Genomic DNA, 24,281 nt, shown 5'->3' with positions numbered 1-24,281 from the left:
CATCTATCTCATCTTTTTTATTCTCTGAGAAACCATTTATACTATCATTCAAACTTTCTACATTCACACTCTCACAATTTTCATGTACAACCTTGCCGTTTCTTGTCATATCCCTATTTCCTTCATTCTGAAGGTTGACAAAAATATCACACTCACGATCTGAAATACACTTCAATTCCTCATTCTCCCTACATTTTCTACACACATTCAATCCTTTATTATCATCTAACCACACTCCGACCGCACTCCGCAAAGCGTACATTTCACAGCTAGTACACGACTCATTTCTTTTATGCTACCGTTCTTTGATAACGATGGCGAACCTTCATTACTGGCCGCCATTTTCCTTCGCACAGGTGCCATACTTATCTGTAACGTTTTTTGTCAAATTATACTTTATAACACACCAAAAACAGACGCACTAAAATACGCAAGGCAAACAAAACAAAACTACACAATATTAAGTAATTTGTATCGATAACTGAAAATGATACTTATCTTATCTGGAGCTTGCACGAACACTACACATTACAAATTCATCTAGCGGCGACTTCCCAACATAGATTATGTTATAAAACACTTTAGTAACACTAACCACGCTAATAAAGCTCCAATAATATACCAAAATTACACACTTAAGTCCATTAAATTGAATCCAAAACATCAATAAATCAACAAAAAACACAAATCTCTCAGGAGCTCTCCGATAGCACATAGAGAATATAGAGACAAATGCAAGAATGCTAAACACTGTGTAAAACTAGCTAAACAAAAGTCATGGGAGCATTTTGGCAAGAATATAGAAAATAAATATCAAGAAGGTGGCAAAACATTCTGGAGATTGTTAAAGAAGCTTAAGAATGGAGGAAAGAGTGCTGTAAAAGGAGTTAGAGATGATAAAGGTGACATGAAAACAGGAGAAAAAGATATCCTTGAAGTATGGAGTAATTACTTTGAAAAACTGCTAAATGAAACAAGCAGTGATGACAGCACAGTGGTAAAAAACACTAACCAGGAATGCAGTCAGGAATACATATCCATACTTGAAGTAGAAAAAGCCATCAAAGGCTTGAAATGTGGAAAGGCAGCAGGAGTAGATGATATTCGACCAGAAATGCTGAAGTATGGTGGTATAAAAGTCTTACAGTGGCGGCACTGCATAGTTCAGAAAGCCTGGACAGAGGGACGAATTCCCGATGATTGGAGTACAGCTCTCATAGTACCCATATATAAAAAGGGAAATAAAACTGCATGTGAGAATTACAGAGGTATTTCCCTACTGAGTGTTCCTGGCAAGATCTATGCAAGTATACTTGAGAAATGGTTGAGAAGAATTGTGGAAGAAAAGCTTGGTGAAGAACAAGCTGGATTCAGGCCAAATAGAGGCTGTCAGGATCAGATCTTCACTTTACGACAAATAGTCGAGAAAGCATGGGAATATAACAAAGATCTGTATTTAAGTTTTGTCGATCTGGAAAAGGCATACGACAAGGTGCCAAGAGAGAAGCTATTCAATACGCTACAGTTATATGGTGTCAATGGGGCATTATATCAACCAATATTTAGGCTTTATTTGAGTTGTAAGTCAGCAGTTAGAATTGAAGGAAGTACAGGAAAATAGTTTAATTGTTAAATCTGGTGTGAGACAAGGATGTACATTATCCCCTCTGTTATTCATTATCTATATGGATCACATTATGAAGGAAAGTGGTATTAAACATAATATCAAAATTGGAGATGTTAATGTCAGCTGTTTGCTTTATGCGGATGATGTTATACTTCTAAATAAATCTGCTACAAGTCTGCAAGATTCTCTGACTAAATTGAATAGCTGTTGTAATAGATATGGTATGAAGGTCAGCAATAAAAAGACAAAGACAATGAAAATAGGCAGAATCATTGAAAATGTCAACTGTGTTGCAAATGGAGAACCTGTGAAACAAGTAAAACATTTCAGCTATTTAGGCACAATTTTTACTGAAGATGGTAAATTAAATATAGAAATAGACAACAGAATCAGCAAAGCTGGTATAGTGGGAAGTCAATTGAATAAATTCATATGGAATAAGAGAGAAATTAGTCGGAACACTAACTTAGCTGTATACAAGACAGTGTTCAAACCAGTTTTAACTTATGGATCTGAGAGCTGGGTCAGAAGTAAAACACTTGACCAAAGACTAGAGACCACAGATATGAGAGTCCTGAGAAAGATTAGAGGCATGAACAGATGGCATCAATGGCAATATCATAATAAATGAGGATATTAGGAAAGAACTAGACATTGTCAGCATCCAGGAATGCGTTAGCAGAGCTAATCTCAGGTGGTATCGTCACTTAAATAGAATGGGAGAGGAAAGATTAGCAAAACAAGTGTTCTCTGCCAGGTTGGCAGTAAAATGACCCAGAGGAAGACCAAGATATAGGTGGATTGATACGGTACAAAGTGCCTTAGACGATAGAAATATAAGATCTGATAATGTTGGAATCTTGACAAGCAACAGACTGATTTGGAGGAAAAATTGTAGATAGGAAATTAATAATGATGTAATTTTTTTTCATGTAGTACTATCATATCCTGTACACCCCTTGAGGGTACATGGCAGGAATTTGATGATGATAATATGTAATGGAATTTTTTTCGGCCATCTAATGGTCTTTCTTAGAGCTGAGTAGTACGACAGCATTTGATCTGATCGGCCAATGCCAGACATTCCCTTATTATAATCTCGAATTATTATTATTATTTTATTATTATTTTCGGGCTACTCCAGGGAGTCCTTAGACTCATCGAGGGAGGCCCTTAACATCATGTCCACACAACTATACGACATTCTCACAGTATCTATCATACCTTGCCTTGAACTCGCTCACTGTCATAGCACCCACAACAGACTCTGGCAGCTTATTCCACTCATTTACCACTCTAAAAGTAAATAATTATGTTTGGTTTCACTGAAAATTTTCCATTGCGGCTAGACACCTCTACCATTTCAACATCATGCATGTTAGAAATACAAAGTACTATATTCCTTCTTGTTTGTCTTTCTATTTACATACTATATCAGGACCATTTCACTGCCAAAAAATCTCCCCTTTTTTCAATTTTTGATTTACCAATTCTATGAGATTTCCCGTTCTGTTATAATGTAATGTTCCACACATACACACACAGGTTTTTCTTGCAGTCAATAATTTTGTAAGAGTAACAGAATCATAAAAATTATCCATATATAATATGTACCGCTTATCGAGATATTCCTCCAGTAAGTGCAAAACAACTTCAGTAGTGTGACCCAAATTATGGTCAGTTTCTTCAGATTTATCAGAATAAAATTTTATTTACAAAGCAAGACCATCGGACTCGCACAGTTCATAAAGTTTGATTTCGTATTTGTGTTTTTTATTTTGTATATACACTGGTGGAAACAATCTTCCAAGTCACAGCATCATTGATTTGTTGATACAGATATTTTGTTATCTGGTATGTAGTTTTTATGCATAATAATATTATTAAAATGATTCAATATTGGTCTTACCTTGTATAGTCTGTTGGAAGATGGTACTGAGTTATCAGCGAAGTGAAAATAACATCTGGAATCGATTTCGACTCATGTGTGATCGCGAAAACATTATATTATAAAGTGGGTTTCTTTCTACTCCAGTAATGCTCTATTGTCGGAAAAGAACAAGGACCCATTTGTAATAAAAGTCCAATAAAAACTTCCAATAAAGATGTGACTTTAGTATGTGTAGGTAATAGACTTAAAGCACACAAAATAGTGTTGTCTGCCTGCAGTTCTTTCTTTTATGGCATATATCTTGAAAAATCTTGTAAACATCCAGTTGTTATTCTTAAAGATATAAAATACACGGATTTAAAAATAATAATAGATTTTATGTATAATGGTGAAGTGATCATTTCGCAGGACCAACTAGCTACACTGCTTAGTGCTGCTAAAAGTCTGAATGTTTAGATCTGTACAGAAGTTCCACAGCGGGATACTTCCAGTATTGATATTCAGGAGAAGAGTGAACATGACTCAAGTAACCAGGCCTTGTTATTTGCTGAGATGCAACCGAAAAAACACAGCACAGAATTGCCACTGGTAATTAAGAAGAAAAGAGCAAGACCTTGGTGTAGATATCTTCGTGGTTCTAACAGTAAAGGCATGAAGGCCAATGTGTCATCAAAAGTAAATGAATTAGAACACACCACAAGATACCAACAGGTCAATAAAGTTGTTCACAAGTGAAGGAAGGCTAGAACTGTCAGGAAACTGATTATCTATTAAATGATATTTCTGTTTCTAATTCAAATATATAATCCTAGTCCAACTCAGAACTCATTTCCATTTATACAGTGTTCAGTGCTGGTAAAAGGATCACAACAAAGTGAAGATACAGTAATAGAAATTGAGGAATCACAGGCGGTGACAACGTCTTTTGACAGTTTGCTCCAAGATCCAATGTCAATCCCAGTAATGAATACAATGCCTATTCTTAATACTACTGAGTTAATTGAAACTCACTCAAATAACATAGAATCAGGGCTAAGTACAGATAGCCAAATATTAGTTCCTTGTTCTGTATCACCTGAATTAACTACTTCTTTTCAAGTTGCACAAAGTATGATAAAAGATATCGAACCTGGTGTCTCACTCTTATTACCTTGAGCTGCAGTTTCACCTTGTGCCAGTTCTCCACATCAAGACAGTATATCCATGATGATGTCTTGGGATACATCCAGGCCTACTGCTGTTATGCCAAACATTCATAAAATACATGATCAGCAGCTTCCATTACAGGATCAGAATGTTGATCAAGAGAAGGAAAATGGATCAGTTAATTATCCTTGGATATCCTCATCAGAACATCAATGTGAGGACTGCTGTAGATGCTGCGCGACCAAAAATATCCAAAGACATAATATGAAACTACATGAAAATTTCAGACAGGAATATATATTGGATGCGGACATGAAAGCAGAGTTGATGATGATGAGGCAAGAGATGATCTGCATGAAAAATGAAAGAGTGAAAAAGAGTAGAAGGAAAGATGACCATGCGAAAGATATATCAAATGATTCGAGAATGACTCTCTATGGAGATTCCATTATTAGAGGTGTGGTGAATGAGAAGATGCATAAGGTTTGTTTTCCTGGTGGTAGAATGGAGAGAGTGATTGAAGCATTGGAAATGAGGAATAAGAGAGCACAAGAGTTGGTGGTTGTAGTAGGAACAAATGATTTGGATGGGAACAAGGAAAATGCCAGATTGGATATACAGGTATCCCTCGATTAACGTGGTTAATTAATCCCTTGATGTTACCGCGTATATCAAAATCGCGTTAATCAAATCTAATAATCAATGGTAAAAATTACAATTTGTCCATGATCGATTACTGTATCAATAATTCGTTTTATATGGTACTCTTTTAGGAAAGATAAAAAATGAATGCAAAGTAAATGTTTAATAAATACTTGTACCTTCATTATTTACTGCAATTTTTTTATCAAAAGAAGTTATCAAGAGTCGTTTGAACAGTTTTAGTTGTTGTTGTTTTTTTTTTTTATCGGCATAAATCCTGCGATAACAAGCAAAATGACTCTCCAGACCTTGGCAAACAAGCAATAAAACATAAAGAAAAAGCACTGCAAATATAATACATGATGGTATCAATTAAGTGGATATTGAATCCAACATTATTTCATTGCCAAATATAGAAACTACAAGAGTTTCATGCCGAATATATAGAAACTAAAAGTTTCAGAGGATGCAAGCATAAGCAACCTTATGGGCAACTCGTAGTAAAGGTGGAGTAAGCTCCAGATCACTTTCCTTAGTATTTTCCATAATGTAATGTAAAGCACATCTCCTAGAGGACATGTATGATAAATAAGCCTTTGGCTCTCTATTTCAGTAATACATGATGGCTTATTTATTTTCAGTTACAATCTAGAAATTATTGAACAAAGAATAATAAAAAATAAAAAAAAACAACTAAACCATACTATACTGACATCGGAGGTTATGGTACGTCTCTCAGATACAATTTGCTGTCAAATATCACAAACCTTTACAAAACATGTGTTAAACCAAAAAACAGCAAAAAACAGTGCGGAATATCACTAAACAAGCTAAACACTGAATTGTGTAAGAATATTTATATTAAACATTTTGAATGTATCTGTCAGATCAGCTGCAAGCTCCGCAAGTGTTAAAGGCACATTAATCAAAACGCTTGCCACGTATATCAAGGGATTGATGCAATTAATTTTGGTGCGTTAAGCAAGGGATACCTGTAAGGAGATTATTAAGGACAGTAAAAGATAACAGTGTGGTAGGAAAGGTAGTCAGTGTGTTGCCAAGGTATGATAGTGATGAATTGAGGAGGTCAGCAAAGATTATGAATGATATGTTAGCACGGTTATGTGAGAAGAATGGAGTGCATTTTGTGAATGTGTGGGAGGAATTTGAGGGAAGGATGGAATTGTATAAAGAAGATGGGCTGCATTTAAATGGTTTTGGTGTGAGTCGGCTAGAGAGAATGTTACTGGCAGGAGAGGTAATGACTGTAATGAATAGATCTGAGGCGGTGCGAAGTTATATGAAAGAGCAAAATAGCAGGGTAGGGAGAGGTATTTGTTCACTTGCAAATGGGCAGGTGAATATTATGAATGAAGTAAATGAGAGATTGGAGGTACAACATAAACAGGGGAACGGGGGGGGGGAGAGACTTTATGAAACATGTGGATGCTGAATTCAGAGGTGAATGTGTAAGCGGGCAAACACAGATTGAGATGGCCTGGGATGGGTGGGGAGAGTTTAGGTGTGAGGAAAGTTGTAGAATTGGTGGTAATGTAGAGGAAGTGACTGGGGAAGGTATTGAAGAGGCACATCGTAGAAGTGACATTCGTAGGACTTGTAGAAGCAGTAATTATTTCTTATGTTTATTCACTAATGCTAGAAGTATTCAAAATAAGGGGAATGAAATTTTTGCAGTATGGTGTGAGGTAGAAGTAAATAGGATGAAATATTTAGTTGGGTGTTGCTACAGACCTGGTAATATGGAGGGTAATGAGAAGGAAATGTATAGGCAAATTGGCCTAGCTAGCAAGAAACGAGTTATCATTATGGGCGACTTTAATTATAGTAATATAGACTGGGAGCAAGAGACTGCATCTGGGGGTAAAGAAAATGAATTTTTGGAGTTTTTGAAAGATAATTACCTTAGGCAGCACGTAATGGAGGGTACACACGAAGATCAAGAGTATTGGATTTGATCATCTCATCAGATGATGTTATTATAAAGGCAGTGTCAAATCTTCCACCAGTTGGTGAGAGTGACCACAAGGTGATCGCTTGCAGGGTGACCAGTCATTCGAGAACGTCTGTTAGAAAGGGATATATGTGGAATTATAAGACTGGTAATTACGAAAAGCTCAGGAAACAGCTTACGATAATAAATTGGAAAGTTGAACTGGATGGAAAGGATATCAATGCTGCTTGGGCCATACTCAAGAACTATTTCGTGGAGGCAATATCAGAGTGTATTCCAAAGGTTAAGAGGGTAAATAGAGTAGGTGTAAAATGGATGAATCAAGAGATAAGGTATGCAATCTGGAAGAAGAAAGTATTATGGAAGAAACACAAAATTAGTATTTATAACAACCAACTGCATGAGAAGTATAAAGAGCAGGCGAGGAAGGTGACTAGCTTGATAAGGGTAGCAAAAATGCAGTATGAGCAGCAGTTATCTAAAGCAGCCAAAAAAAATCCTAAGGAGTTTTTTCGATATGTGGCCAGTAGAAGAAAGAATGATTATGGTAGGATGGGATTGATTGGTGAAAATGGAGGAATGATAACTGCTGCGGAAGACACAGTTGAGATATTTAGCGAGCAATTTCTAAAGGTATTTCATTCTTGTGAATGTGGCATTATGCAGAACTTGAAAGCAATGGGAAAGAAGAAGGAGGAGGAGGAACTGTAAGTAACTGAACAGGAATTGAATAGACTTGATGTAAATAAGGCTGTGGGACTTGATGCTATTTCACCACATGTCTTGAGGGAATGTACCAGAGATTTAACAATAGCTTTTGCATATCTTTTCAACATTAGTCTCTCACTGGGTCAAGTTCCAAGGGAGTGGAAAGAGGGTAAAATTGTTCCAATTCATAAGAGAGGCAATAAGAGTAAGACTTTGAATTATAGACCAGTCTGTGGAGTTGTGGTCAAGGTATTAGAGAAGTTATTTAGAACTAAGATTCAGAATTGGGTTGACAACAGAAAAATACTCTTTGGCGGCCAGCATGGATTTACTAAAGGTAGATTGTGCTTTAGCAATCTGCTTGCTTTTTATAATAAAGTGACAAATGCATTGGATAAGGGTGTTGCATATACAGTGGTATATTTAGATTTTGCAAACAAAGGCATTTGATAAATTGCCGCATGACAAGCTGGTAATTAAATTGGAACGGACGGGGCTGAACAATAGATTGGTTTGCTGGATTGGAGATTGGCTGTCTGATAGGTATCAGTGAGTTATCTATGAAGGAGCGATATCCCAGAAGAGGAAAGTTACTAGTGGTGTACCTCAAGGGTCTGTTTTGGGTCCATTGCTGTTTAATTTGTATGTAAATGATATTTGGAGAGGTCTGAATGGTGATATGCAGTTGTTTGCAGATGATGCAAAGTTGGGGAGCGCTATCTGGAGTAGTGTGGATGCTGTAGCTTTGTAAGAGGACTTGAATACACTGGCTGAATGATTGGGGATGTCAATTCAACGTTTCAAAGTGTAAGGTTTTGAAATTTGGGAAGCAGAGATGGGATGTATAGTACACAATCGGTGGAAATATCTTGGAGGAGGTAGAGGAGATGAGAGATCTGGGAGTGATTGTAGACAAGGACCTAAAATTTCGGGGCCATGTTACTAAAATTGTGAAGACAACACAGCGGATAATGGGAATGATGCAGAGGACATTGACTTGTAGAAGTAAAGATGTTATGGTTCCTTTATATAAGGCTTTGATCAGGCCACATATGGATTACTGTGCACAGATCTGGTCATCTGGTTTTCAAAAAGATGAAAATGTGTTGGAAAAAGTTCAGAGGCGATTAACAAAATGCAATTTGCAGAAATTGGTGGATAGGAGGAGAGGGGATATGATTGAGACATGTAAGCTGTTAAGAGGTTATTACCAGATTAATGTCGGAGAGGTTTTGCACAGAATGGGCGAGGACAGCAGGAGAACAAGAGGTCATCCCTAGAAACTGTATAAGGAGGGTGTGAGCAAGGGAGTGAGCAGCAGGTTTTTTGCATGGAGAGAGTGGTGAGTGCAGAGACAGTGAATATATTTAAGGCGCAGTATGATAAACTGTGTGTATAACAGTGGACCTCCCACGATGAGTCTTTGACTCCACGGAGGTTTTTATAATAATAATAAAATGTTTTAACAGCATGAAAATAATAATAATAATAAATGAATAAATAAAAATAAAATGCTCAGAAGTAACTAGTATATGAGGGGTGTTCAAAAAAAAAAAAAGATCGAGCTTTTTAAATAGTATGCCAACTGGCACAGAGAGCACACCTAGTGGCAGGTTTTCACAACAAACTGCCATTTGCCCATTTCTGCTATGAGCATTAGTCACTGAGTTACATCCACTGAAGTGAGAACATGCACAAGCTGTTCATCGGATTAGTGAATGAAAGAGCGTGAAGAATGCGCGTGTGTGCGCGAAATTTTGCTGCAAACTTGGTAAAAATTTTACAGGGACATTTCAATTGCTTAACCAAGCATACAGAGAGGATTGTATGAGTCAAACGAAGTGCTATGAGTGGTTTAAGCATTTCAAAAAAGACAGAACGTTGGTCGGTGAAGATCCGAGGCCTCGATGACCTTTCAAATCAACAGACGATGACCGTGTCGAGAGAGTTCGTGCTGTGATTCGTGGAAATCATCATTTAACTGTCCAAGAAGTTGCTGATGAAGTGGGCATCAGCACAGGATCTTGCCATCAAATTTTGACTGAAAAATTTCAGATACATTGTGTCATTGCAAAATTCATGCTACATTTATTGACTAATGATCAGAAAGAGAACTGTGTTGAAATCAGTCAGGAGCTGCTTGCCAATGCAAATGGTAATGAAAACTTTCTTAAGAACATCATAACAGGAGATAATGTCATTTCCAAACCATCAAGGAGATTCACGAAAATGCGATAAGAAAACTGTGCGCCATCACAGAAAGTGCATTCCTACAATGGAAGAAATGTTGGGAATGATGTATTACCAGTAGAGGGGACTACTTTGAAGGGGACAGTGCTTAAAATGAGCAATAAAGTCTTTATATCAAAAGTTCGGTCTTTTTTTGAACACATCTTGTATTATAAACTCTGAATTAATTGAAATTAAATTGCTAACAGAGATGTAGTTTATATTTTAATTAATATTAAATATAATTCAAAATAAACTGAAAAACTTGTAATCTATATTTTGTAAGTGGAGGGGGGGGGAGGGGAACAGAAACTACTTTTGATTAAGAAGGATATCAGATTATACAAGCAGGCCCAGCTGGTGGCGTGTGCAATATACACAGGAGCCGCAGAAGAAAAGGCACTTAAAAGATGTCAAAAAATATGAGATAAGAGTTTAAACGAACAACGAATAGTACATATAATTATGAATGTACGTTGTCTTCTGTTCGGGCCCCTTCAGATCTTCCCAGAAAAGAACAAATAAATTCTGAAATTGTATTCTGGACTCGATTATACATGATTATATCCGTAGGTAACCTTATACTGTAAAGCAGTTTTCATTTGTTTTTCATTTCCTATTCATTTTATTCACACTTTATTCAAAAAAAATTTTTTGGAAAGGTGCTGAACATTAATCGCACACACAAGAAAAATACTACATGCTGGTCCTGTATACAAGGATGAATTAAATGAGATTTACTGTGTTTGCATTATATTAATTAAAATTAGATAGCTAGTAATTTAAAAAAAAAAACTATTTTAATAACATTAGAAATTACTTGTGTGTATATATGTATGTATGTGTATGTATATACACATACATATACATAATATATATATATATATATATATATATATAGAGAGAGAGAGAGAGAGAGAGAGAGAGAGAGAATGATGGAATTTCAGATTAGATGAGATGTGAGGATATAAGATGTGATGAAAGTAAGGTTGAAAACCATAAATTTACAGGAATGGGCTAATAACAAATATGAAGTGAAAATAGTTTTCATAACATAGCACAAGATGTAATGTCACATGTCAACACATAAATACTACTTACCTATACCACAGAAAAGGCACAGGAACTGTTCCTAAATGCCATAAGGCATGGGCATCAAGCACAAAGCCCCAAGGAGGAAAATCTCCCAATTCCAACAATAAGAGAAAATTCATTACGATTACAGTGAAAGTGCACTTCCAAACATATTTTTTCTGGCAGTTTTTCCAGCACCACAACAACCAGCCTACAGAATTTAACACACCTAAAAAATGGTTGAAATAAATAGATCATATTTCTCCAAAAATCTTTCAATTTTAAAATCATCTTATTACTGTATACCGTAAAAATATTTTCACTATATAGGATTGCTAAAACAATTTTCATTTATATTTCATAAGTTATCAATTTGATAAATGAGACTAATTAGCTTTCATGCTTTTCTTTTTAACAATATTAACTAACTTTATATTAGGACAAAATAAACTATGACAATTAAATCAGCTATTTCAGCTGATATATTGCACTTCTGCCATGCCCTCCTTCAACACAAGGGCATAGTAAATTTGATTTGATAGTAAATTTTCCAGTAAATCTGGAAAATTTCTAAAAAGACAGCCAAAATGTTTCATAATTTCCAAAGAAATAACCTTCACCTTTAAATTGTATGCGAAACATGCAACCTTTATCAATTTAAGGATTGTGCTCCATCTTTTAGCACACACCAAAAAGGATAAAATGCAAAGCACGTTCAAGTTATTTTAAACAGATAAAATGAAATGCTGATCTCTACCTTGAAGAAGATAAATTACACATGCAACCATCACTATAGTAAGTCAGATCCAGCAGATCATCCTTGGACTGTCCTTGTGATATGATAAGAAGATATATCACAAGTATGAAAGGAAACAGAATTTCTCAAATTCTTGAGGGGCAAATGTCTTAGGCATCATGTAGTGAACAGCACATGAGGTTGAAGAGTTTGGAATTTGTGATAGCATCAGAGGATATGACTAATTAATGTCATCCCTACCCCAGTTGGAGAGAGTGCCTATATAGTCTTGACTTGGGAGGGGGGGATGAAAAGACATGCAGAAATATCAAGGACAAAGGAACTTATGTTTGATAAGGCAAATCATAATCTTAGAAATCAGCTTGGAAATGTTACATGATGATAATAATATCACCAGTAAATGGAAAGCAGTAAAGAAATATTTATTAGCAGCAACAGCAAGCTGTATAATACCATGAATGATAAAGATAACATATTTTGGTATAAAGTGGATAACTAATGAAATCAAACAGGAACTACAGATGAAAAGAGGGATAAAAAGCAGTTGCACGTGGAACACAAGACTTGAGTCAGGAGAGTGACCAGCATGGTAAGGAAGACAAAACTGAAATATGAGAAGTCCTATCTCTGTGAGGATAGATCTTTCATGGAATATATTAATGACTTGATTTATGGTCAGCAAGAGGGGAAACGATTGTGGAAAATAACACTGTTAGATGAAAATGAGGGATAAGTGACTGATGCAGATGACATAGTGGATTTGTTTGATCACTTTATTGAAGTATTTCATCCTGTAAAAGTAGGTTTTATTACCAGAGGGATGGGAAGGGTTCAAGATTTAGAAGTACATGAGGATAATATATTTTGCATATTAAGTACTCTGGATAAGATTTTAAGTGGTTTAAGAGAATGTTCTAAAGAACTAGGACTTCTACTGTTTAATCTTAATGTCAATGATATTGTCAGTGGATCACTCACTCACTCACACACAAGTTACATTCCAATTCAAATGGTATGCCAAAGCGACACTAATTAGATTAATTATAAATTAAAGATGCCAAGAAATTACATTCTTATTCCATAAAGAAATTATATTCTTAGTTTAATACTTTATCCAAGTGTAAGCAAACAAAGTTTGCACCTGATGTAGCTACTGGGCAACTTGTATATAGTTTCATGACTTCACATCACTTGCCTTAGTATCCCATAATGCAAAGCATATATTTTTATGGGCATGTATAATGCATTATGGGAAGGGGTGCAACCCAGACTGGTTTCAACTTTTATTTAGATCTCATCAATGGGAGCCAGACCCAGAAGTGATACCAAGGTTGAAGTAATGCACAAGTCATATTTCTATATACAAGTATCCAAAAGGTGTCACACTTTATTACTAATTACATGACTTCACATCACTTGTATTTAAGTACTTTATTACTTAAATCCAGAGTATTTAAGTAATAAAGTGTGACACCTTTCGGCTACTCATATATGACTTGTGCATTACTTCAACCTTGGTTCACTTCTGGGTCTGGCTCCCACTGATGAGACTATTCCCATAATGCAGACAATTGTATATGTCCATAACGATATATGCTTTGCATTATGGGATACTAAGGCAAGTGATGTGAACTCATGAGCCACTACATAGGAGTTGCCCAGTCCTGAAGTTACTTCAGGTGCAAACTGTTTGCTTATACTCGGATAAAGGATTAAACCAAGAATATAATTTTATGGCATCATTAATTCATAGTATAATAATGGAATAACTTCCAATAATATAATTAATTGTAATTCTACTGGTCTGACCTCTAGTGAGGGGGGGGAGGGAACTACAAAGCTATATCCTGTTTTTTTTTTTTTTTTTTACATGGCCAGAGAACAAATTCATATAATCTTTTAATACAACAATAGTGGTGGCCTAATCAATAATTTAACATAAGTGTTTGTTATATTAAGGCAAAGATCCTGAAGTACTACAGTTCTAATTCTAATCTATAATGACCTCTTAGGACCAAAAAGTTATGTGGATAGAATACATGCCATCCATATTCTTGAGAATTTTAGACCATCATTACTGTTGAGATTAGTATGGTTTATTAGTTTATTACAACACCTGTTGTGCTAACCTTTCCACTTCCATTTTGTTTAAGTGACTACACAACATTATGTTAACTCTGCTGACACATCCTAAATGTAAACAATGTCAAGTTGCTTCCTAATATCTTCATTTTTAATATGATTCTGCCATTGATGTTATATGTTCACTTTCTAATCCACAAAACTTATGCACAGATCATTGTTATTTTCTCATAATTTCTCAACTATTTAAATGAAAGTGAAAAATCTGATCTTGACATCTAGTTTTTTTTTATAATTCTCTTTCTCCATCAACAGCTTTCATAACATTTTTGCCACCTTCATGATATTTATCTTCTATATTCTTATGAAAATCTTCCCATGACTGATTTAGCTACATTTACACACTTCTTATATTTTTCTCTTCTTTCAGAAGATGTGCTGACTTACTTACTAGGTACCTTTGATACAAGTTTTCCATGACAACTTCTTTAACTTCCTGAGTCCACCATGGAGTTCTAATTCTATTCTTATAGACAAAACACTTCACAACATGCCTCTCTAGCTGAATCAGTTAATGTTTTCTTCAGTGTCCAACATTTGGTTTTTGTTTTCAAATTTTTATTTTTTTTCTCCCCAATAATATTTGTATACTTGAGTGTACAGTTCAATCTCTTGAAAGCTGCTATACTTTGATTCTGTTTAAAATTTTCTTACATTCTTTTCTTTTCAATATGATATTCATTTATATCCTGCTCAAAATTACATGATCACTTCCTATTTCAAATCCCCTGCATCTCATCTTCCTTTTACCCTCTTTTACCTTGCGGTGTCGAGAATTTTGTTAATCAGACCTCAAAATGTTCACAGGATAAGATGGCCAGCCCTATTCCCCAGTGTATCCTAGTGTTGAGTTCAAGCCCGGTTTGCCTATTTGCAGGATGAAAACCCCCAGGATAAACTGGAGAAAAAACCTACTGTCCACGCCCAAGACCGGCTAACTTGGCTATGGCTGAGGAAGATCCTTCAGCTCCTCACGTCGACGACGGGAATCGAACCTAGGACACTCCTTCCCCAGGCATATGGCTGTGAAATGTACAGCCAATAGGCTAACCGCATGGACTCAAAATAAAACAGAAATACAGCAGCTCACAAACTATGCAATTCTATAAATTAGGCACCTCAGCCTAAACAGAACTATCCCATGCCTAAAAACATTGTTACTGATAGCAGAGTTCAGAAACAATGCATTTTCTAGTAGACAAATGTTAGAGAACGCCAACACCTCAAATTTTTTAAGTCCTGTCACCACCATCCAATTGTTCAATGCTCCTGCCCTTCTCCTTTATGTAGTAAAGCATTCCAAGCAACTACAATGTAGATAGGATTAACCACCTTATCATAAGCAATATTGGGTTTATATGAAAGCCAAGTTGCTTGGCTGTAAGATAAAAGGGTTATGCAATATGACTGATTAACATAAAAGGGATATGCAATATGATGGAATAATAATCTATCTCAAAACAGCATATAAAATACTAACAGGAAATTTTTTTTACAAAATACTAAATCTGTATGATGTAAATGAAACCTTATGCAGAGTAATATGTAGCTTATACAATAATTAACAGTTCAAAAACTTAAAATTTCATGCCGGCTGGGGCATCGCCTGGTTAAACAAGACCCCCCCCCCCGTTGTTTTCACCAGGGAACCCGGGCAAACAGCGAAAAGTCAGCTACTGGAACAAATCTGAAAACACACCCTAACTCAAAATCACCAGAGTTAAAGATCGGTACTATCAACATAAGAAGCCTGAATGGCAAAGAAATGGAGCTAGCTGAGAAATTAGATAAGTTCCAGATCGACATAATAGGAGTTACTGAAACAAAAATGACCAAAACTGGTGAGATCTTTCTGAGCAATAAATACAAAATGTTATATTCAGGCAATGACAATAAAGGAAAAGGAGTAGCAGCCATAGTATTCAACACTAAATATGAGGCTAATCTTCTTGAATGGTGGGAAGTCTCAAGTAGCGTAATGTGGGCAAATATGAGAATGGGGAATTGGACAATGAGACATATTTGTGCCTATGGTCCCACAGAAGGTTCTACTAAGGTAGAAGTGGAGGAATTTTTTGAGGCTTTAGAAAAAGCAACTGACACAATGAAAAAGGAAAAGTTGGTCCTTGTTGGGGATTTAAATAGCAGAGTACGAAATGATTGAGACTTACAAAAATATTTTGGGAAAATTTGGAGAAAAGAACAAAGCTAATAATAATGGCAAATATCTGTTGGATTTCTGCTCAGGACATGGACTGGTTATTACTAACACCATGTTCCAACATAAAAATGTACACAAATTCACATGGAGAGAAGAGGCTAGGAATAAGAAAAGTCTCATTGACTATGTTATTGTTGATAGTAATGTTTTCTATCTGGTGCAGGACACCAGAGTGTACAGAGGATTTGAAATTGGAAGTGATCACTATTTAGTCTTGAGCAAGATAAAATTGAATTTCATATTGAAAAGAATGACATGTAAGAAAGTTTTAAAGCGAATAAAAGTTGAGCAGCTCTCAGATGTGAACTGTAGACTAAAATACACAAAGATTATTGAAGAAAAAATTAAAGAGTTTGAGAACAGGAATCAAACCTTGGAGATTCAATGGCAAACTCTGAAGCAAACATTGATTGATTCTGCCAAGAGAGGCATGTGGTGAGGTTGTCTGCAAGGATAAAAAAATCAGAACTCCCTGGTGGACACAGGAAGTTAAAAAGGCAGTGAAGGAAAAGAAGAAAGCATATCAAAAGTTCCTGTCAAATAAGTCAGCTTGTGCTCTTAGAGAATACAGAGACAAATGCAAGAATGCTAAACACTTTGTAAAACTAGCTAAACAAAAGTCATGGGAGGACTTTGGCAAGAATATAGAAAATAAATATCAAGAAGGTGGCAAAATATTCTGGAGGTTGTTGAAGAAGCTTAGGAATGGAGGAAAGAGTGCTGTAAAAGGAGTCAGAGATGATAAAGGGGACATGAAAATGGGAGAAAAAGATATCCTTGAAGTATTGAAAAACTGCTAAATGAAACAAGCAGTGATGACAGCACAGTGGTAAAAAACACTGACCAGGCATGCAGTCAGGAATACATATCCATACTTGAAGTAGAAGAAGCCATCAAAGGCTTGAAATGTGGAAAGGCAGCAGGAGTAGATGATATTTGACCAGAAATGCTGAAGTATGGTGGTATAAGAGTCTTACAGTGGCTGCACTGCATAGTTCAGAAAGCCTGGACAGAGGGACAAATTCCTGATGATTGGAGTAGAGCTCTCATAGTACCAATATATAAAAAGGGAAATAAAACTGAATGTGAGAATTACAGAGGTATTTCCCTACTGAGTGTTCCTGGCAAGATATATGCAAGTATACTTGAGAAACGGTTGAGAAGAATTGTGGAAGAAAAGCTTGGTGAAGAACAAGCTGGATTCAGGCCAAATAGAGGCTGTCAGGATCAGATCTTCACTTTACGACAAATAGTCGAGAAAGCATGGGAATATAACAAAGATCTGTATTTAAGTTTTGTCGATTTGGAAAAGGCATATGACAAGGTGACAAGAGAGAAGCTATTCAATATGCTACAGTTATATGGTGTCAATGGGGCATTATATCAAGCAATACTTGGTCTTTATTTGAGTTGTAAGTCAGCAGTTAGAATTGAAGGAAGTATAGGAAGATGGTTTAATGTTAAATCTGGTGTGAGACAAGGATGTACATTATCCCCTCTGTTATTCATTATCTATATGGATCACATTATGAAGAAAAGTGGTATTAAACATGATATCAAAATTGGTGATGTTAATGTCAGCTCTTTGCTTTATGTGGATGATGTTATACTTCTAAATAAATCTGCTACAAGTCTGCAAGATGATTCTTTGACTAAATTGAATAACGGTTATAATAGATATGGTATGAAAGTCAGCAATAAAAAGACAAAGACAATGAAAATAGGTAGAATCATTGAAAATGTCAACTGTGTTGTGAATGGAAAACCTGTGGAACAAGTAAAACATTTCAGCTACTTAGGCACAATTTTTACTGAAGATGCTAAATTAAATATAGAAATAGACAACAGAATCAGCAAAGCTGGTATGGTGGGAAGTTAATTGAATACATTTATATGGAATAAGAGAAAAATTAGTCGGAACACTAAATTAGCTGTATACAAGACAGTGTTCAAACCAGTTTTAACTTATGGATCTGAGTGCTGGGTCAGAAGTAAAACACTTGACCAAAGACTAGAGACCGCAGATATGAGAGTCCTGAGAAAGATTATAGGCATGAACAGACAGCATCAATGGCAATAGCATATTAAAAACGAGGATATTAGGAAAGAACTTGACATTGTCAGCATCCAGGAATGCGTTAGTAGAGCTAATCTCAGGTGGTATGGTCACTTAAACCGAATGGGCGAAGAAAGATTAGCAAAACAAGTGTTCTCTGCCAGGTTGGCAGCAAAACGACCCAGAGGAAGACCAAGATGTAGGTGGATTGATACAGTACAAAGTGCCTTAGACGATAGAAATATAAGACCTGATAATGTTGGAGTCTTGACAAGTAACAGACTGATTTGGAGGAAAACTGTAGATAGGAAGTAGTAATGATGTAATTTTTTCATGTAGTACTATCATATCCTGTACACCCCTTGAGGGTACATGGCAGGAATTTGATGATGATGATGAAAAATGAAATATGTACAGGACGATCATTTGGTGTTAAAATGCATAAAACAGGATTATAAGATATCTCAAATTATAGGATCTGAAAAATTTGCAAGACTTTGCCAGACTTACCTAAAGTTTTTCTTCTCAGTTCAAAAACTAAATACTTTCCTTCTCTCTCCAAAGGAGAAATATCTTCCTCTCTCTAATCCTGGAGTTTACAGAATCCCTTGCTGTTGCAGCTTGTGTTATAATTTAAAAGAGTGGTCATTTTGCTCAAATCTGTCTTAAAGAATCTGAAAAATCTGGTTTGGCCAATGCCTTCTCTACTAAGCAGATTATTTGGTGGAATAATACTAAACTTCTAAACAAAACTTATTTTTTTCTGGAAAGATCACATAAAGAAAGCTGCAAAGAACACATTTCCAATTTTGACTTTAACAAAAACTGCCTTAAGAAACTTTCTTAATTTTGGGATGTCATCCAAAATACTACTCATCATTCATATGAATTTCATAAAAATTCTAATTAATTATTTAAATGTGAAAGTTTATTTATTATATTCCTTGAAATGTAATAAGGTAGATGGAGTTATCATTCTGCAGTAGAAAGAACATAGTATCACATGCTTTCAATTTAATTATTCGTTTTTATGTTCATCTCTTTCTACTCTATTGAAAATGGCCATGAAACATAAGATGAAAATTCTACAAAACTAAATAATAAATTAGTGCAAATGGCATTCACATTTACTTATTGTAATCCTAATGGGCTGTCCAACCTTGGGTAATCTGAGGACAGCATCAGAATGCTTATCTCGTAATTTGGTGAGCAGCAGCGACACAACCTCAACAGCTGAACAGACGAAAAACATTAATTGCACACTCACGTTCCCCATAAGAACCCAGAACATGCACGTTGCAACAGTAACAGTGTAAGAATGCTTCTTTGACAGATAATATTTGAAAAACACTTAGGTATATAGTGATGTAAAAACACCAAATAAAATTACCAACATCGAGATTATTAATTAGTAATAGAATTAGAATATTGAATACGCATTCAATTCAAATTATTTTATATTTTGTCCACAAAATCGCACCACAGGCAGTGCTTTGGACAGTCCTGTCCTAAAGTATGTAAACTGTTAGTAAAAATATGAGGTCTATAATTGACCTCGAATTGAAAATGAAGAAGTTGAAAGTTTATTTTTCACTTGGTTAGACTATATAAATTTAGTTTAATCCTTTATCTAAGTGTGAGCAAACAAAGTTTGCACCTGAAAGTATCTTCAGGACTGGGATAAGGTGGTACAACACCGGTATTCGGCAACTCCTATAGGTAGAGATGACCTTGCTAATGCTTCTGCCTGGTATCTCCACTTGAGCCTGGCTCCCAGTTAGATAACAGAAGACAATAGATCTAATTATGAAATTAAGAACAGAATTAAAAAAGCAAAAGCAGTATTTTTCCAAATATACCACATATAAGGAAATAGAAATCTGAACAAACAGTTAAAAGTAAGAATCCTCAAGACAATGATCTCGAGCATGGGGACATAGAGTCCTGGACGATCAGTAAGGAGATGAGTGACCGACTGAATGCATTTGAAATGTGGTGCTTGAGAAAAGTGGATCGTATCAGCTGGACTGAAAGAATGAGCAATGAAGAGGTTCTTAAAAGATTCAAAATGAAAAGAGACAATATGGCTAGTATCCAAAGAAGAAAAATAGCGTTTGCAGGACATTTGATGAGGGGGTTCTTCTGGAGAGCTTCCCAGAATAGTATTGCAGGAGATGGTGGAGGGAAGGAGAGGAAGACCCCGACTGCAGTGGAAAGACAACATCAAAGATTGGAAGGGCAAGAATCTTACAGAAGCAAGAGATAGAGAGAGGCATGGAAGCGGACTGTTCATCAGCTGTAACCCTCTTAAAGAGGAGGCCACAGGATTAGATTAGATTATGCCTGGGCTGCTTCTTCTTCTTAAGGTAATGACATTCCCATGCTTGATGTCTGTTTAGATTTCTAGAATTGTCATGAACTTAATAACAACCTAAGAAGCTGAACAGAAATTAAACAGATGTTTGCCGATAATGGAATTTTTAATACTTTTGAGAGGATGTAATTTTTTTTCCCTTCAAGTGAGCTTGTTGTTAGAAATTTATTAGCACATCCCTGGTAATGACGCTTTCCATAATGCATAGCAATATACAAATGAAAAAGGAATGTTGTTTGCATCATGGGATACTAAGGCAACTAATATGAAGTTAATAGTCCCTATATATGAGTAGACTAGTCATGAGGATACTTCACGTGCCAACTTTGTTTTACTTACAATTGGGTATGGAATTAAAATGAATATAATTTCTTGCCTATTATAATTTAATTGATAACCACACATCCAAAGAAGAAAAAAACAAACAAGTTTTTGGGAGGAAAAATCTTGCCACCTTTGTTTGAGACCAGCTAGCTCAATCTTCAGTTGAAAAGTCCTGATGTTGGGAAGATATGGTTTTAAATTCTGAAAAATTTTAAATTTAAAACCAGATCTTCCCAACTAAAGGGCATCATTAATATTGGCTACACTACAGAGGCTCCTAGATTTTTCTCCATAGTACAGCAAACTCAAATTACAAGGATTTGAAACCTAGAAAACTATTTGGGTTAATACATCATTCAGGGGACATCTCAGTGAATGTAATGTAGTTTTTTTTTAAGATGTGAATCACACTGTTGGGTTGAGAAGTATTCCAATTAAAGTATTTTACATTGTTTAGATATTAATCCTAAAAATTAAAGATTGACTTTCTAGAAGGCTGATTTTATATTCAGAAGAATTTTTATATTGTCTGATAGAATCAGCTGTTTGTGTAGCCCTATGAAAATAGCATTTGCATCTACAGTGTTAAGCAGCCAGTAAAAAGATCATTTTAAGTTCAATTCTAGTCACTGACCAGAGGACTAGATTTTTTTTTTTTTTTTTTTTCAAGTTAATCAATCTTTGACTAGGAGGGATTTTTTCCTCCCACAAACTCTGCAAAATCAAGAAAAATTTACTACAGAACACAACACAACACACACACTATTTCAAACAACAATATATAATGTGAAACTGTGAAATGGCAGCAGCTGTCAGCCATATTATTCTTTCCAGATGCCTTCCGATCTCTGATAGCCAACTATCGGTGACAGCTAAGGAAAGAGATTGATTAGCCATCTCCAAGAAAGTCAGGACTAAAAATGGCCTTGCCTACGCTTTTTAGGGAATAAAAGGTATTAGCAGACTTTGGATTCAGCAGATCTACAATCAGTTGTTGATGCATAAACATTTTAACAAACAACGAGTTTGGATACAGAACTGTAAAAGTGGTAACAATTTGCTATTGTTACAGTGATGACAATTAAAATATGCATTTTATTTTATTTTGCCTATAACATTTATGCATTATATGCAATGAATACTTACAATTTGTATTTTTATAAGCTTATACTATGTATTTGTTTCAAAGTTTTTATGTTTTCTTAACTTACATGAATTACCTGAATTAAATAAAAATATTTTTTCGTTGGATATGTGATTGTTTTTTATATAATTAAAAAAAAAACGATTTCAGATCATAACCCCACTTTTTCTATGTGATCTGAGTATCACATAACGTGATTTATATAATGCAGCATTTCTGTGGAACCTAACATCCACGTTATATGAGGGTTACCTGTATTTCATATATAATTAAACAAAATATATATTGTGTTTAATTAAACAAAAAATATAAATATATATTATATGCAATTTCTACTCACTTAAAATGTGTATGAGAGAAAAACTAAATTTAATAAGTAATGATAGAACATTTCTATGAGGGTGGTCTGAAAAGTTTTCGGCCTAACAATGAGAAAACAAATTTATAATTTCAAAATTATTTTTATTTTTCAACATAATCTCCCTTAAGACTAATACATTTCCAGCGATGCTCCAGTACCATTATCCCGTCCCTGTAGCGGTTCTCAGTAAAATCTGCAAAATACCCCTCTACAGCTGCAATCACCTCTTGATTTGAAGAAAAACGCTGACCAGCGATGAAGAGTTTTAGTTTTGGGAAGAGAGAGAAGTCAGAGGTAACATCCACTATATTCCCCAGAATAGGGTGGATGTTCCAATAATTCATGGTACAGATCCATTAATTTTCCAATTGCCAAAACACCTTTGTGAGCAGGTGCATTGTCCCGATGAAAGATGATTTTTTTCTTCTGCAAACCGGGTCTTTTTTCACGAATTTTTTCGTCTAGTCTGGATAAAAGATCAGAATAATATTCCCCGCTTATTGTTTTACCCTTTTCAAGATAATTAATAAACAAAATACCTTTAGCATCCCAAAACACTGATGCCATGACCTTTCCTGCTGATGGAATGTTTATGTCCTCTTTGGCACTGAACAACTAGCTTCTGTCCACTGTTTTGACTGCTATTTGGATTCTGGTGTGCAATGATGAATCCAAGTCTCATCCATAGTAATAAATCGATGCACGAAATCAGTTTTATTCTTGCTAAAACACACCAAGCACTGTTCAGAGATTTTTCATTCGAGTGCGTTTTTGATCTGCTGTGAGCAAGCACAGCACCCATCTTGTGCAAAGCTTTTTTCATTTGTAATTCTTCATGTAAAATATATTCTACACGTTCTTTTGAAATGCCTATAGTCTCAGCAATTTCATACTCTTTGACTCACCAGTCATCCAATACCATATCATGCACTTGATCAATGATTTTTGGTGTTAAACTCGGCAGCCTATTTCTTAACTGTCGAAAACGAAGGAAAAGTGTGCCCATAAACTTTTCTGAACTTCAAATGAATTTCTTTAGGCATTAAACCGTCTTTCACAAAGAATTTTATAACCACAAGATACTCAATTTTATCCATTTCAAGGGATACAGACAACACTTTTGCTTCAGACAGCTGTATAAAACAAACTATTTGATAGAACGACTTGCAATTTTACGTAGATGCTTATAAGGGTGTTCCAACTTAGAAAAAAAAAAATCTTGCCGATAGTGTTGCCATCTATGGTCGAGGCCAAGAACTTTTCAGACCACCCTTGTAAACAATCAAATCACAATAGCAGAAGAACTATACAAGGTAATTACCCATTATTAGATTTGCTTTCATATTGTATCCATAATCAAAATGAACAAAACTTAAATAATGGATGTGATATATAAAATATGCCATAAATGGGGAAGCCACTGCAAAAGGAAGCCATGTTGGTCTGGTACCCAGTGCTCTGTAAAAAATAATGATATCAAATTAAAATGTAAAACATTTATAATTTTTTTATTATAACCCATTCAAAAATTTGCAAAAATAAAATCCATTGTTAACCTGCTTGTGCCTCACCCTCACCCCATGACAAGTGCATCAGAGGTTATCAAGAGAGGA

At 35.4% G+C, this 24,281-nt stretch overlaps 1 protein-coding gene across 1 annotated transcript in view; it reads right to left on the bottom strand.

Moving 5' to 3' along the window:
• Positions 1-24,281, bottom strand: part of PGAP3 (Per1-like protein PGAP3) — a 162,586-nt gene that overhangs the window by 23,485 nt on the left and 114,820 nt on the right. The window contains exons 5-6 of the mRNA XM_090394240.1: positions 23,990-24,126; positions 11,317-11,518 (exon numbers count right to left, since the gene is read on the bottom strand). Of these exons, the coding sequence (XP_090250366.1) occupies positions 11,317-11,518; positions 23,990-24,126 (339 nt within the window). The remainder of the gene's footprint in view (positions 1-11,316; positions 11,519-23,989; positions 24,127-24,281) is intronic.

This window comes from Typopeltis vanoorti, chromosome 6 (genome assembly GCF_054136105.1).
Source record: "Typopeltis vanoorti isolate ZY-2024b chromosome 6, IOZ_Tvanoo_1.0, whole genome shotgun sequence".
Lineage (NCBI taxonomy): Eukaryota > Metazoa > Arthropoda > Arachnida > Uropygi > Thelyphonidae > Typopeltis > Typopeltis vanoorti.
Note: the sequence above shows the minus strand (reverse complement) of the source record. Positions and strands in the feature narration are given on the sequence as shown.